The sequence below is a fragment of the Gracilinanus agilis genome, chromosome 2, assembly GCF_016433145.1.
Source record: "Gracilinanus agilis isolate LMUSP501 chromosome 2, AgileGrace, whole genome shotgun sequence".
Lineage (NCBI taxonomy): Eukaryota > Metazoa > Chordata > Mammalia > Didelphimorphia > Didelphidae > Gracilinanus > Gracilinanus agilis.
Window position 1 is genome coordinate 454,288,988 of NC_058131.1, and position 17,010 is coordinate 454,305,997.

Here is a 17,010-nt window from a genome sequence, read left to right on the forward strand (position 1 = left end):
CTTTCCTGTCCTTCCCCCCCCCCCACCTTCACTATTTAACATCCTTTTTAGTCTTCACTAGTGCATAGTTTTAGCAGTCAATCAAGCTTGAATCAATAAATAATCAAGTAATATACATTTTTTTGAGCACCTGTGAACTAGGGGTAGGAAAGGTGACAAAAGACCCTTAAGGAGTTCACATGCATACAAATAGAAACAAAAAAAGCTGTATATATTAAAGCAAGGAAAGCTCTGGAATTAATAGGGGTTGGGGGAGGCTTCCTGTAGAAGGTGGGATTTTAGTTGAGACTGAAAGGAAGCCAGGGAGGTCAGTAGTCAGAGCAGAGGAGGGAGAGTGTTCCAGGAATGGAGGATAGCCAGAGAGAATGCCTGGAATTGAGATATGAAGCATCTTTTTCACGAACAACCAAGAGACCAGTGTCACTTAATTGAAGAGTACATATTTAGGACTAAGATGTAAGAAGTCTGGAAAGGTAGGAGGGAGCTAGGTTATGAAGGCCTTTGGATGCCAAACAGAATATTTTGTATTTGCTTCTGAGGGGCAATAGGGAACCATTGAAGTTTTTTGAGAAGGGGAAGTGAACATGATCTGTTTAGGAAAATCACTTTAGTGACTGAATGGAGGATGGATTGGAATGGGGAGAGGCTTGAGGCCGGCAGACCCACCAGTAGGCTATTAAGTAATCAAGGTGTGAGGCGATGAGGACCTGGACTAGAGTGGTGTTAGTGTTAGAGGAGAGAAGGGCTTGCAATATATGTTGTAAAGATGAAATCAGCAGGCCTGGTGCCTTTCCCCCCAAAATAAGGTCATTTTAAAGTCTAGAAGAAAGTAAAAATTTTCTATGGCCACATGGCAGGAGTTACTATCCCTCAGCTCTCTGATTACTGAGATAGTCCTGGAGAAGGGCCTACACCTCTGCTTGCTGGCTGAATTTGGTGGTCTTAATCTGAAAGCAGCTTTTCTTTCAAACTCCTTTGTTTTGTAGCAATTCAGTCACCCTGTCCCAACATATCCACTGCCTCAACTGGCCTGGCAAGTAAGAAGAGCTCAGCATTTTTAATCTGGGTTAGTATAATAACAATTACTATGGGGGTAGATTTATTTCATAAATTTGATAGTGAATTAATTTTGGTTGTAGATGAATAATTTAGTGTTAAAATATGGTAAGTATGGCGGTGAAGTAGATTACTAGGTTTAATAGGGTAAGTGTAGGGTAAATTATAGTAATAATAGTTATTCATCCTACATAAGCAATTGATGAGTAAGCTAGAATTTTTTGTAGGTGTGTCTGGTTTAGGTCCCCTCATTCACCTAAAATAGTTGATAAAATACTTAGGGTTGTGAGGATAGGTATATTAAGTGACGGTGAAATTTTTGATACAGAATAGAGATTGGTAGAATTTTTTGTCAAGTAAGTAATTTTATACCTGATAAAAGTGGAATACCTTGGGTAACTTCTGGAATTCAGAAGTGGAATGGAACAAGTCCTGATTTTGTAGCTAGGGCTAGAGTTATTAAGAGTGATGCTCATTGATTGGAAATTTGAGTTATAGTTCATTGCTTAGTTATAGATGCATTATAGATAATGGAAAATATAATTATTGATGCTGTAGCTTGAGTTAGAAAATATTTGGTTGTTGATTCTATGTTGTGTGTGTGTGGTGTGGACAGGTTATTAGTGGGATAATAGCTAATGTATTGATTTCTAAGCCTATTCAGGAGGTTAATCAGTGACTGCTAATTAATGTAATTGATGTGCCTATTAAGAAGCTAAGTGAAATAATTATTAATACATATGGAGACATTAGTATGGGAAGAATGTAAACCAACATTTTCGGGGTATGGGCCCAATAGCTTATTTAGCTGACCTTACCAGAATGTAGTGTAAAGGAAACAGAGAATTTTGAGTTCTTAGGTGTAGGTTCAATTTCTATTGTTCTAGAAATAAGGGGATTTAAACCCCAATAATTTATCCTATCAAGATAATTCTTTTGTCAGACATATTTCTTATGTTTATTAAGGGTGAGCCTAGGAATAGGATAGTTGTTATGGCATTTGTTACGATGATGTTGGTGTATTCCGCTAAAAGAAATATGGCAGGGGCAGCTGGGTGGCTCAGTGGAGTGAGAGTCAGGCCTAGAGACAGGAGGTCCTAGGTTCAAATCTGACCTCAGCCACTTCCCAGCTGTGTGACCCTGGGCAAGTCACTTGACCCCCATTGCCCACCCTTACCAATCTTCCACTTATGAGACAATACACCGAATTACAAGGGTTTAAAAAAAAAAAAAAAAAAAAAGAAATATGGCAAAGGGTCCTGCAGCATATTCTACATTGAAGCCTGATATGACTTCTGATTCTCCTTCGGTTAAATCAAATGTTTCTATTTGTTTTGGCCAGTGTGGAATATATTATAGCTAAAGGTCATGTTGTGATAATTAGTCATATGTTTTCTTGGGTAATTGTTAGATTTTTTTTTTTTAAGGTGAAAGAACCATTAATAAGTATAATAGAAAGTTGGATAATGGCTAGTGTTACTTCATAGGAAATTGTTTGAGCTACTGCTCATAGGACTCCAATTAGAGCATATTTGGAATTTGATGCTCATCCTGATCATAGAACTGAGTAAACAGAGAGACCAGTTCCTGATCATAGAGAGACCAGATAGGGCTAAGATGAATAAAAGCCCAAGGTTAAGATAAATTAAAGTGAAGGGTATTGGTAATGGGGTTCAAATAGTCAGAGCTAGAGTAAGGGCTAAGATTGGTGCAATAATAAATACTGAGATTGATGAAGTGAGAGGGCATAATGGTTTACGTGAATAGTTTTGTGAATAGTTTTACTGCATCTGCAAATGGTTGAAGGATACCATGTGATCTGATGATATTTGGGCCTTTTCAAAATTACATGTAGCCTAGTACTTTTCATTCAATTAGTGTTAGGAAAGTTACTGCTAGTAAGATAGGAATAATATAGATTAATAGATTAATTAAAAATATATATGAAGGAGAGGGTTATAAAGGCATAAGTTTTATGCAATTACCTACTCTGCCACCTTAATGTACTCTTTTCTAGAGTAATTGGAGTATTAATTAAGATATATTTCATGAATTAGTTTAAAGGCCCATTTATAATGTTGGCCTTATTTCTCTTGTCCTTTCGTACTGGGAAAAATAACTTTATTTATTTATTTATTAGTATAATAGCCTCACAGTTAAGAAGGGTGTCCTCTATCCCAATTTCATTGACTATGTTATGAACATAAACTCAGAGTCACCATTTTTCCTGTGTAGTACAATCATTCCTGTTGGAGCCATATCTGGGCTACCCTAAGACTGTGGGCAGTGAGAATGGGCCCAGCCTCTGAGTAGATTCAGGTTATTCTGGAGCAACTTGGGTGAGTTCTGCAATTTCTGAACAGCCTTTGCATATTCCTCCACTCTGCACTTGAGTAATGAATCAGAGCATTTTCTGCTCCAAAACTTCTCTCTATTGAATTTAGCATCCAGTTTCCTGTGAGAAACACTAGGTTGGTCTTGTTCTTTTTTCCCTTTCTCTGTACCTAGGATCTTTTTTTTTTTTTTTTTTTTTAAACCCTTAACTTTTGTGTATTGGCTCAAAGGTGGAAGAGTGGTAAGGGTGGGCAATGGGGGTCAAGTGACTTGCCCAGGGTCACACAGCTGGGAAGTGTCTGAGGCCAGACTTGAACCTAGGACCTCCGGTCTCTAGGCCTGACTCTCAATCCACTGAGCTACCCAGCTGCCCCTGTACCTACAATCTTAATGATCACTGTGGTTTCTCTCTGGGTTCCACAGCACATATTGGAGTTGAAACCCTTATGGTGATGACTTGTTACATGACCATCTGGCAAACCCCAGCCCCTTTTACTTTCTCCATCTCAGGATCATCCAGGCTCAGTTCCCTCACAATCCCAGGTAGCCAATTGTGGATCTTCTAATCAGTGATTCCCAAAGTGGGAACTACTGCCCCGGGTGGGTGCTGCAGCGATCCAGGAAAGTGGTGATGGCCAGAGGTGCATTTATTTTTCCTATTAATTGCTATTAAAATTAAAAAAAATTAATTTCCAGGGGGCTAAGTAATATTTTTTTCTGGAAAGGGGGCGGTACTATCTCATCTGGGAGGCTATCATGTCCAGGGGTAGGCAACGTATGGCTCTTGAGCCATATCTGGCTCCACCTCCCAACCAGCCAGTCCAGGCAGAGCCCCAGGATGTGCCCCAGGGGGCCCTTCAGCCCCTGCCCCATATTCCAGTGCCTTCTGCCTCCATCCTCCTCCTTCTGCAGGTGTTTATGGCTCTCACTGCCAAAAGGGTTGCAGACAGTTGATCTAGTCTATTATGCTCCAAAGGTGTTCTCACTCCCAGTGTTTTCAACCCAAACAGATGATTAGTCACAGCTGTGATGAGATGTTGCCTTGAAAATGCAGCTGCATATGGTCAAACCTCCACTCCAAGTTCTCCTAAGTCTGAGCTTAAATATGGCTCCCTGGTGCCAGGGGAATAAGCAAGAAATGCTTAGCTTCAGATCCATAGTGATCTGGGATGTTGTCAATAGAAACTCTATCATCAGGCTGGCCCCCACCTCCTGGGAAGAGCAGCATATCTTCTAGTATCATGTAGCAGCGGCTTAACTTCTCCTTGCTCTTACTGTTGCCTGAACTATCGCTTTGCAGGGAGTGAGAAATAGTGAGGAATCCAGAATGACTCCTAAATTGTGAGCCTGAGGAACTAGGAGGATGATATCGCCCTCTACAGTAATAGGGAAGGTAGGAGGGTCAAAAATTGCAATATTGGTCAAGGAAAGGCTTCCACTTTGGGTTGGGCAGGATTTGTATGCATCTTCTTATGGAGAAATAGACAAGAGAAGCAGTGTCATTTGATGGAAATGATGCTGACAGAGGAGTTTGGGTCTGATGTAAGTTTAAAATGTATAATAACATTTTGAGGTAGATGGTACAAGTATTATTGTCCCTGTTTGACAAATGAAGAAACAGGCTAAGAGAGGTGAAGGGACTGGTCAGGGCTGCACAGGCAGTTAAATCTCAGAATAGAGAATCACTTGAAAGTTTTTTTTAGCACAGGAGGGATAGTTTATGAGTAGAACAACTCCTCTGGGCTCAATTTCTCTCAAGTTAAACTGAACTGGCAGGTTAGATTCCCAAAGGGCCTTTAAGGATTCTATGGGGAGTAATTATGGCTTCTAAAGCTGCTGCTCATGAGCCCCCATCTTGTATGTCCCCCAACCTCCAATATCAATAAATCAACCAGGAGAACTCAATTATCTTCTAAAAAAAGGCAAGAACAGAAATTACAAAACATCTCCATCCCCTTCATTCTGAGGGTAGGGGGGGCCACATACCAAGGTCCCTGTGGAGAGAGGGCTCAAGTTTAAAGTATAATATGCAGGGAACATGTGTGGCTGAGAAGTAGCTACTTACTTGGCCCTTGAAGCCCTTTCTTCCTTTTGGGAGTCTTTATAAAGTCATTGGAAGGTGTAGCTTTCTTCTAGGCTCTATGGCATTGATGGGCAACCTTTTGAGCTTGGTGTGTCAAAATTCTCCAAAAAACCAAGCATAATTCAGGTGGTGTGTCACTTCAAGAAAAAACACCATAATTTCGTGATGTTTATAGTTTAAGTGACAAAAATGTATAATTGTAATGTATAACTGTATTTAAAAAACCAAAATAGGTAAATTAATATAGGTAGAATTGTCATTTATAGTTCAGAGTGTCTACACTACACTACAGCAAATGTTTCATCCTTGGCATGTGGCCCCATACTTCTCTGTATGAGGCCACATGCGGCCGTGTGTCATTGAAAATGGCTATAGGTGTCAGTACTGACATGTGTGTCATAGGTTTGCCATCACTGCTCTTTGGAGTAATATTTTACTAGATTCAGTAGCTGGACTTTTTCCTCTGTTATGAGGCATCCTGATCCTGGAAGCTGCTGCTCCCCTGGGGGGATATCTTTCTGTTTCTGATTGTAGGTGCTTCCTCTGGTGTTGGCCACTATCAACTTTAGCAGGTTCTCCTATTGACTCCTGTTGGCAGAAGGATCTTTCTGATGGTGCTGATGAATCTCCCAAGTGTGCTAGTTTCCTGGGTACTGCCTTCTCAGAACACTCATTTAATTAGTATCAGGACAGGATAAACCCCAAAGAAAGGTAGCCCATGTCAGGGGGTAGTGGTCAGTTTCCTATAACTCAGCAGCTCAAAACACCCTTCTTTACTTGAGAGAAACTAGGGAAGAGAGAGAGAAAGTTGGCTGCTCAAACCTTTTTGGTACACATTCAATTCCGGGTCAGCCTCTCAAGCCATCAGTCCTTCCAGTACCAAAGTAATTAGAAGACTTTTTATCACTACAAAATATCAACTCTTAAATCACTCATGACAAGAAACTGACTCCCCCCAATTTCATGTTGGATTAGATGATAGTGCATACTTTGGGATTTAGAAATGTTTTCTTTTACATGTATTGCTTTCTATCTATACCTAAGAGAATAGATGATCTTCTCTCAAAGAAGGGTTTCTCTAAAAGGGTGAGAGTTATTTCTGAGGAGCAGAGCTTGAGTCTTTTCCAGGTCCAGACTACCATCACTTTCTAAACCATTTTCCATCAGACTTCTGTTATATTCAAACCCTGAGAAAAGTTGGTCTCACCTTGATTGACAGGGGAGACAGTTGGAGACATTGGAATGTTCTCAGATGCTGTGAGCTAGGGGCAAAAGTCAGTTGGCCTGAGAGTATAAATACCCCAGCAGCCATCTGGGAGGGGTCTTTGACCATTGATCTTTGGGTCTCTGACTGTTGGTCATTGGTTCTCTCTGAATCTCCCTAGATCTTTAGGTATCTGAATCATCTTAGCTTCTAGGTCTCTGGGTCCCTGGGTGGTGAAATGGAGGAAGGGTTCCTGAAGGCTATCAAGGCTAACATATCACAAACTGATAATAAGAAAGCTGAGAGGAAATCATCAATACAGCCGTACCAAACAGAGCAGACTATTCTCTCTGGTTTGGCAGTGGTCAAGCTGAACAAGAGGGAGTGTGAAGAACAATAGCTCCAGCTTTACTGAATCAATAGCCTCCAGTCCTGAGGTATAGATCATAGATATTAGATTGACAGGGTCTCCAATCCCCAATTCGTATCCTGGTTATCCTTTCCCTAATTAAGATCATAGATAAAGTATTTAATAAGTACCTTCCTGAGTGGCCATTATATCACGACCTTGGGGAGGGAGCAAACCCAGTCAGATGAACAATGTAATCCAAGGCTAATCAGAGCCCAATATTAATAATTGATCAAACCCCAGGTGGGACCTGAAAGGGTTACTCATCCACCTGAACATTCAGGGTCCTTCCTGGGCACTATTATTTAAAAGGGCAATTATAACATCCAGCAAGGGTGATTGGGGTTGGTGTTCCCCCATCACCAGCAAACTAGGGGAATACAGAGACACAACTTCTCTCCTCCCCAGTATCTTTATCCCCTAGAGGAGTAGCCTCATTGCTTTATAACACTTCATGCCAATGAAATAAATGGATATCTGTGGATAAATTTCATGTTGGATTGGAACCAGGCAAGGAAAATCTGCATGGACTCCTTTGTAATCCTTTGAGCAGGGCATATCCTAGCATGCCCTAAGACCTGGGTTCTCTTGGCCAGTTCCTCCATTACATGAGCAACATTTAGAGAAGATGAATTTGGCAGGATGGATTAGAACAGGGGAAGACCGAGAGGGAGGGCAGTTAGAAGGCTGTGTAGTATAGTGAAAAGAGCCCTGGATTTGGAGTCACAGGACCTGACCAAGATTCATCTTGGCTTTTATTCTTGCTACTCAAGTGACTTTAGACAAGTCAATCTCAATTGACTTGTTTTCTTATTTATATAATGAAGAGATTGGACTGTTAAACAAACAAACCCCAAACACCTTTCTTTCTGTCTTAGAATTGATACTGAGTAATTGGTTCCAAGGCAGAAAAGCAGTAAGGACTAGGCAGTTGGAAATAAGTGACTTGTCCAGGGTCACATAGCTAAGAAGCATGAGGCCAGATTTGAACCCAGGACCTTTTGTCTCTAGGCCTAGTTTTCTATCCACTGAGTCACCTAACTGCCTTTTTAAAGTCCTTCCCAGCTCTGACATTCTCTGACTCTTGCAGTTATTCAGATATCATGTTAGAAGACTAAACAGAACCTTTTGCTTGAGTGGGAAATTTGAGAGTGGGAATTGGAAACTCATAAGATTCCTTTTCTCTAGGACAAAACTGAAAATTAGATTTTCTGGGGTTTTCTACCTGAGACTACATAATTAATATGCTATAGAAATTAGGAATGTCTTCCACATATGTTTCAGTTTCTATCTATACCTATGAAGACTCCTCACAGTGAAGGGTATTACCCTTTTAGGGTAAGAGTTATTGCTGAGAAGCAGAGACTGAGCCTTTACCATCACTTACTTTCTAAATACCCCCCTTTTTTTCTTTGTCTCAAACCCTTACCTTCTCTCTTAGTATCAGTTCTAAGACAGAAGAGCAGTAAGAGCTAAGCAAATGAAGTTAAGTAATTTGCCCAGGGTCATACAGTAAGGAAGTGTCCGAGGCCAGATTTGAACCCAAGTATTCCTGACTCCAGGCCTCGTGCTGTATCCACTGTGCTACCAGCTGTCTCTCCTTCATCCTTTTTGTTTTAACTTCGTACCAGTGTGACTATGGATAATTTTTTTACTTCTCTGGCTTCCAGGATCCTCAAGTATAAAATGAGTGGGTTGGACTAGGCAGCCTTTGAGTTTTCTTATAGCTCTAAATTCCAGGATTCCATGACTAGACCAGGAAAATTCAGCTTCCTGTAATTCTTGCATATTCTTATTAGTATAAGACCCTTCCTAAGGAAACCCTAGACACAAGGAAGTCTTATTTTTCCATTTTCTGTTGCCAACCCCCAAATCATCTTCTTTTGGCTTTCTTCCTTCAGTCTACTCCACTCTTTCTAGGCCTCCTGCTTACTCCTTTCCTTCCCACTGATTCTGTAGTTTGGATTCTTTTTCTCCTATATGCAGGATTCTATCCTTCTAAAAGACTTAGTTTCACTCTTTCCTAAATCACAGTCCTTTTGATCCCATCAGGGCAGGGTAGGTAGCTTTGGTGACATAGTGGATAGAGGGCTGGGCCTGGGGAGTCAGGCAGTTCAAATCTGGCCTCATTATTTTCTTGCTTTATGATCTTGGACAAATGACTTAACTGCTATCTGCCTGTTTCCTCATTAGCAAAGTGGGAATATTAGTAGTACCTACCTCCCAGGGTTGTTTTAAGGATAAAATATATTTGTGAAGCACTTTGCAAACCTCTTTTTACCATTATCATTATTATTACTACTATCTTGGAATTCCATAACCTAATCAATTCTACCATTTCCTTTTAGTTTTAGTGACCGTGAGAGCAAAGGATAAAACGCTTGCTTTTGACATCATGAATCAGAGATTCATTGTAAGCTGGGTAAATCACTTAGCCTCTCTTGCTGTTCCAGACAATTCTCTAATACTGCAAATAGCAGAGATTGCCAATAGGCATAGGTGAAGGAAGCTCCTGCCCTGGAGGGCTCACAGAATTTTTTTTTAAGTAAGATTTTTATTAATGTCTTTTGTTTTTTACATCATGATAGTTTTCCTCAAAGATTCACCAGATAGCAAAGAGTATTTTTAAAGAAAAAGAAGGGGGAAAAAATCTATAACCAATCAATACATTGAAAAATTCGGAAAATACCAGTGGACCTCCCACTTCGCCTTCCTTCCTTCCTTAATTAATTAATTAATTCATCCATTTATTTATTTATAAGCCCATAACTTCTGTGTATTGGCTCCTTGGTGGAAGAGTGGGCAAATGGGGGTCAAGTGACTTGCCCAGGGTCTGCTGGGACACTTGCTGGGAAGTGTCTGAGGCCGGATTTGAACCTAGGACCTCCTGTCTCTAGGCCTCTCAATCCACTGAGCTACCTAGCTGCTCTGACCTCCTACTTCTACAAAGGGTCAGTCAGGAGTATTCTCTCACATTTCTTCTTAAATTCTTAAAAAAAATTTTTTTGGATAAGTGAATTTCAATATGATTTTACTCTGTAATCTTACGTATTTTACATTATGCATTTAAAAACATTGCTTTGAGCTGTGTAGTCTTTGCCAAAGGTATTCATGACACTCACAAAAAGTCAAGAATTTCTGAATTGACACATGTAAAACATGAAACAAAAGTTCTAGATTAGACATGGAAAGTAATAGAATATCATAATGTTGTCTAAACATTTTTGATCCTTATCAGACTTTTTTGAGTATGCACCCTCAATATATGTTTATTCATTTATTGATATGATCATACACAAAAACTGAAGTAAAAAAGGGATCACATTGGAGCTTATTGGGTAGGGAAGTAATAGTCAGACCGGTGCTTTAGGAAAATCATTTTGGCAATTTCATGGAGGATGGTTTGGACTGGCAAGAAATTTGAATGAGGGAGACTAGGCGATTGTAAAAATCCAGGCAAGAGGGGATTGAACTGGGGTAAGTGGCTATGTGAGTTGGAAAGAAGGGGCCAAAAACAAAATATTTGGAGGTAGAAATGACAAGCTTCATTGACAGTTTGGACATGTGGGGAGAATGATCATTTCAGGATGACACCAAAGCCGAGGGAAGGATGAGGGATGCCCTTGAACAGTAATAGGGAAATTCAGAAGAGAAGTGGGTTTTGGTGGAAAAATAATGTAATGAAAAGTTCATTGTAGATTAAAACCCATCCAGATCTGTGAATCCTCTGCCACTGTGTCTACCAAAATGAAGAAGGGGAGATAGGGTACTTAGTCACTGGATTGCAAAGTCCATCCTGGCTCTGAGGGGGCTACCTGCCACAGCCACCAAGGCAGCAGGGGTAGGGATGGGGATGAAGTGAATTTTTTTAATGGTATCTGTTCAATTTTTTTTTTTATGAGTGCTCAGGTATTGATTAGTAAATAACTCTCCAGACCACTGGAATATCAGAATAGCTAGAATAGACAGCAGTGATCATGTAGTGATTATGATCAGTGATCATCAGGGGTCAAATTTTTTGTGTTGGACCCCTTCTAGGAATAATGCCATATTGCCTGAATTCATAATGGAAGGAAATGCCAATTTTCAATTAATTAAAAGGGTAGGGAAAATAAATATGCATTTTCCTCACCATGGGCCTCTTATTAAGAACCTCTAAGTTGGGGGTAGTAGCTAGGTGGCTCATTGGATAGAAAGCCAGGCCAGGAGAAGGGAGGTCCTGGGCTCAAATCTGGCCTTAGACACTTCTTAGCTGTATGACTCAGGGTAAATCACTTAACCCCCATGGCCTGACCCTTGCTGCTTTTCTGCCTTGGAACTAGTACCAGGTATTGATTCTAAGACAAGGTAAGAGTTAAAAAACAAAACAGAAAACAAACAAACAAACAAAAAGCCAAACCTCTAGGTCAACTTCACTTTCTTCTTTGATAGTGTCTTATGGCTAATTTCCTCAGTTGTTTAGTGCATGGGGCCAATAAAGTCAGAGATGAGACCTCCCTGCAAACCAGTTAGTTTGCTTCAAGGCCCTACACCACAGCCCTAAATCTAACTGATCATTCCATAAATGCACTGGAGTAGTCACTGCCTACCTGTCCTGCCTCACACTTTCATGGCTCCTTCAAAACCACTGCCAGGAATGCTTCTTCTGTTCCAACCTATTCCTTTAGTTTGTTGAATTACAAATAGTTACAAAACCCAATTCAAATGCCTTCTCTTTCAGGAGACCTGCCACAACTCCAGAAGCTGATAACGACCTTTCCCTTGTGTTTACATTTTACTTCCCATATATTAGTTGTATCAATTCTATCTCCTTTTAATAAACTACAAACTCTGTGATCACAGAGGCTGGGCTTGATCTCTCAGTACTCACCAGTGCTCTGCAGGCAGGTGTTATAAAGTTGGAAGGATGGCTCTGACAATATCTAATGCCAAGAAATAGAAATTGTACAGCCTATCAGTTCTTAATTATAACCATCTTCACTCTAGCTCATTATTTATGAATTTTATCCCAAACTTTTAGCAGAAAATTTCTGGAAGAATTGCACACACTGCTTGCTCATTTTAAAATAACTTGCTTTTATTATTATTATTTAGAAATGCAGTTATATACATAGAACAATTAAAATTAAATTAAACTTTGTACAAATATTAAAATACTATCTTCACACCCACTTCAATGTACAAGATATATATATGTTTATAAAATAAAGCAAAATAAAAAAATGATTGATATCCTGCACAGCATCATTATATCTGTTGTTTTAAGTCCCACATTATATATGAGTACCATTCTGCAAAGTATTCCATAGTGGTGCAATTTGGATAAAAACTGAAGAAATGTGTGGAAGGCCACCAAACTCTTCCTGGCTTAACTACTAATTTCTTCCCTCAGTGGCACTCTGATAACTCAGCTCCCACACTGCTCCTCCTGGACTCTTCCCTCCTCTGCTTGGCAGAATGCTCAGAGCCTTGGGGCTTTCATTTGAAAACTTCAAGTACAGGAATCACTTCCCAGTAAAGTCCAATCCATTCTTTTCCCCATTTCGTGGAAGCTATCGGGTATAGTGCTCAACTTGTCTGTCCAGAGCAAAAAAGTGATTTGGATTTCTCTCCTGGCAACAGAGTGAATCTGATGAAAAGGAAGCCAAGTGATCCCTGTGGGAAAGACAGTTCTGCCACCCCTGACCCACATCTGGAATCTAAGTGGAGCCTGTAGGTCTTTTTTTTTTTTTTTTAAAGCCAAGACAGACATTTTAACAGCATATTCTATTCTCTGTGCTCACATGCTTTCCTAAGAATGGAGTAAGCAGAGGTATGCAAGCAAAGAACTTGAAAATTAGGGTAGGATGCAGGAAAGGATGACTGGATTGTTATTCTTATGTTTTTGGAAATGAAAGCAGGAAAACTATACCTTTGTCTTGCTAGGTAGCTTATTAGAGCTGATTAGAATGTGTAAGGAGAGAGATGGATGGATTGGAAGGATGGGGGCAGATCAGGATATTAGTTTAATTTTGCTTTTTAAAAGAAGGCCTACAGAATATACAGTGAGATACTGTATCTAATAAAACCTACTTGATAGGAAAAGGAATTAGGTGGAAACTTTCCTAGGCAGTGCTGAAACTCCAAATCAGAAGAACTAGGGGGAACGGACAGCATAGCACCTAAGTGGTCAAGTTTACACCAGGTGCAATGGGAGGTAAGGGAAGTAAACAGAGATGGCAAAATGTTAAAACTAAGGCATTGCAAGGAACAGGTATTACTTTAAAAGGAGTTTTCACCTTATTTCTCTTTGAAGTAATTATGATGGTGCAAGTTGACAGGATATAAAACTTGCACTGAGGCAGACAATCTTTTTTGGGCAAAAAAAAAAAAAAAAGGAAAAAAAAATTAGTCCTTTGGCGCTGACCATTATCCTCCTAAGACCCAACAAAATGACAAATGTTTTTTGCTTAGTTCACCTACAATGATTTGTTTTGCCATGTAGTATGTTTCACTCCCATCCAAAGAAGCTACTTTTTTCCCCTAGGGACCACCATCAGCCTGCTTGCTCTATCAAATAGAGCATGCCTTTGTCTTGTGAGCCAGGACCCACCTCAAAGCAGCTGTGAAATTCCCTGAATCCCTTTGCAGTTGTTAAGCTTAAAGTCCATGAGCCCTGAAAACAGTACCGAGTGGATAGATGCAGGGTATTTTCCTAACAAGGATTCATTAAAAGGTTGTTCTGGAGGAAGGAGGGAGAGAATTATTCTATTTGAAGCTGTTCTGATTATTAGCAGTTAATGTGTAGCTTCAACTCTAGCATGGACAGGATGATGGGCCGTTTAATCAGAGGTCTAACTTAATTCAATAGAGGTTTTTTTTTTTTTTTTTTTTTTTAACAGCCCTGCCTTTATTTCAGATTCCTAAAAGCAGGTGGGGGGAAAAGGACCCATGAACTTATTCTCCTCACTTTTTCCTTTTCCCTCCTAATTTGGCAGCTTGTCTGGGCATATAGTCAGTCTACTGGGCAAGCTGCTGTGTCTGAGCAAGACCAGTGGAAGGGAGCTTCAGAAATTAAGAAGCTTCTCTTTTGTTCATTTTAAAAAGGGCTGGTAAACAGTCCATATATAAGCATAGGGTTCTGGAGTGTGTTCTCTGAGGAACTTAGACAAACAAACATGGTAAGAGCTTCTCTTTTTGGAATCCTGGGACATAGGTACGTGCAAATATTCAAACAATGGAAAACACAAATTGAACTCTCAGCAGGGAGGCAGGATTGTTTCTCCCTTAGCTGTTTATATTTTTCACCTTTATAGGAAGACTGAAAGGAAGGGCTTAGGCTCCCTCCCTTGTGGCCAGGCAGCAGCAAGCATTAGGGATGCTTCCCCTTCCCCCCAACCTGGGACCAGAAGCTGTCTGTGGTTCTAGATACTAACAGTGGCTGTGGAACCAGGGGTTCACTCAATATCCATTTGGCTTCATTGCAGAATGCCTTCTCCTGGCTTTAAGTTCAGTTAGAAGCAGAGTGCTTGCTTTGGGAGACTCCTTATGGGGCTTCTCCCTAAATTCCTGGCAACTCACATAGTACCCAGGCTTTGGGTGAGAGTTATGTGGGTATGGTGGTGGAGGGCAGAGAGGAGAAGTAAATAATGGAGCTTAACAGGCACTTCCCTTACAAAGCACTTTGCAAACCTTAAAGCGCCATATAAATGTCAGCTATTATTATTACTCTAGGAGGAAGAGATACTGCTTTTTGTTGCTGGGACAAATGGATAACAGTGCAACAAAGTGCAGTGTGTAAGGATGGAAAAAGCCACACTGCTGGCTGAGAGAAGCTTCTCCTTTTAGTTGTTCTTTGTGGTCACTCCTATTGTCTAAGACAGTTGGAGGTAGTCACCAAAAGCTTTTCCAAGCAGGTTATAGTGTAGTTGGAAGTTATTACTACTCCTTTGCCAAGGACGCTGGAGGAGAAGAATCAAATCGGGTTATCTTCTAAGTCTTCTGTCCCAATGCTTCTAAAACATGCCCAAGCCTTTGTTTCTCTTCTCCAGTGTTCTTCTCGGCTCTCACAATGGTCAAATGAAGAGTATCACTGAGTTGCACATCATCATGGAAGCTGTCTATGGGAGGCTCTGCCATGCAACCTATGGAGAATGGTACCTGCTCCCCTAACATGCATGGCTCTTCTAGAATGCCTTTCCCTCTCCATCCCTCAACCCAACTGCCTCAGTAGCAGAGTTGCTTAGCAACTGTTCATCCCTCAGTGAGGCAGTCCAGTTTCTGGAGTGAGGGGAGTAACTCGGGCTCTTTCTTAGCCCTTCTCCCTGAGCTCCAAGGAAGACAAGAAAGTAATTTGTCAGCTGTGACAAAGGAGAGAGGGGAGGGAGAGGAAAGGGTGAAGTGGGAAAAGCAGCAGCACTAAGTAGCAGGGTGCTTCTTGGGCACAGTTACTAAGGCACATGACTGTGTTGACAGGAATGCTCAGGACCCAGGGCTCAGGCTGCCTGCAGCCACACCCAAGGCACTGTGTCTGGGGGGAGGAGGGAGCACATCAGCTCCTCCAGATCCATTATATTACCACACACCCAGAAAGATGCAACTTGCACAAAATGCTAGTTGCAGGCCTGGGAAAACCAGCGTATGCAGGGGAGGAAATGATGATGGGTACTAGATGGTTTCTGACTTCTCTTCCTCTTTCTACATATGAGCCACCTCTGCCACAATGGCCTGGGAAAAAGAAAAAACCTATGAGGCCACATGTTGCTTTCCTTTAGACTCGAGGGAATGGGGGAGAGATAAAGGTCATAGCTGAGAAAAGCCAGGACCAGTTAAGTAGGATCTTGCATATTAGAAAAACAACACAGCTGCCTCTACATTCTTCTTCCCCATTGAGATCCCTCATACATGTCCCCTAAAAATATCAATTAAAGGGGGGCCAATATTCCTGACCCCTGGGATGATCAACACAGAACCGCTGAAAGCTTACATGATTCTCCATAATCCCTCTATTGAATAGTTAAAGAAGTCACACACGTCATCTTAAGTACACAGCTGCTCACTATAAGGCAACCATGGGAGGTTAATACCCATCTTCCTCCACCTCCAATCCCCCCACAGTAATCACTCCTGCCCTTTCCTCACCAGAAAGCTCTCAACCTTGGACTTACTGCTGCCAACAGTAATGAAGGGGGCACCAGATTCCAAGAGGCACTGGCCCCACAGACCTTTTGCATCCTGTGCAGCAATAGCAGCAGCAATGGCGCAACCACTCAGGCCAGTGTCGAGCCAACAGGCCTGGGGGCTTGGGGAAGGCACAAGTAAATACAGCCATGCTATGACCTCTGGAGGCCTCTGGAGGCTGCTGCCAAACAGCTGGCTGAGGGAGGGCTGAAGAGGTCTTGGGGAGGAAGGAAGAGTCCAATCTCAGCTTACTCAAATAAATTCCAAACAGAGAGAGGCAGGAGAGACCAAGCATGGGACCAGCCCTGTTTGGTGTCCTTTGGATGTTTGGCCAGGAGGGACCATGGGGTGCTGCTCCAATCATCAGGGCAAAGGGACATAGGATGAGGGGGGAGGCTGCACAGAGTGCTCAAAATCCAACAGCAAATGAGGAAAGGGCAGGAAAGAACAACGTAAAGGGGAAGGAGGCCACATGAAGGCAGCAGCAAACTTCATGCTTCTTTCAACAATGGGATATCTAAAAGAGAGGCAAGAAAAAGAAAATGGTTAACACTGTGCTTCAATCTAATGTCAAGAGGATAGAACACTATATATATAGAGCCCTCTGCTTAAAAGCATAAATTGTAAAAATAAAAATTCTCTTCCTTTGACATCCTTCTAGGGAATCAGAGAAGGTATGAGATTGTCCTCAAATGTTCCCTCCTATATTTTCCCCCTTGCCCTTAGGAAAAAGTCTCAGACCTGACTTTCTCTACTCTGGCCCCC

General features: G+C 41.3%; 1 protein-coding gene and 1 pseudogene across 1 annotated transcript in view; both read right to left on the bottom strand.

Annotated features, from left to right (window-relative positions):
- Positions 1 to 863: 863 nt before the first annotated feature.
- Positions 864 to 16,396, bottom strand: LOC123233978 (annotated as a pseudogene).
- The window catches only part of SUSD6 (sushi domain containing 6), a 69,472-nt gene continuing 64,655 nt past the window's right edge, over positions 12,194 to 17,010 (bottom strand). Inside the window, exon 5 of the mRNA XM_044664801.1 lies at positions 12,194 to 16,762. Coding sequence (XP_044520736.1) covers positions 16,737 to 16,762 — 26 coding nt within the window. The 3' untranslated portion in view covers positions 12,194 to 16,736. The remainder of the gene's footprint in view (positions 16,763 to 17,010) is intronic.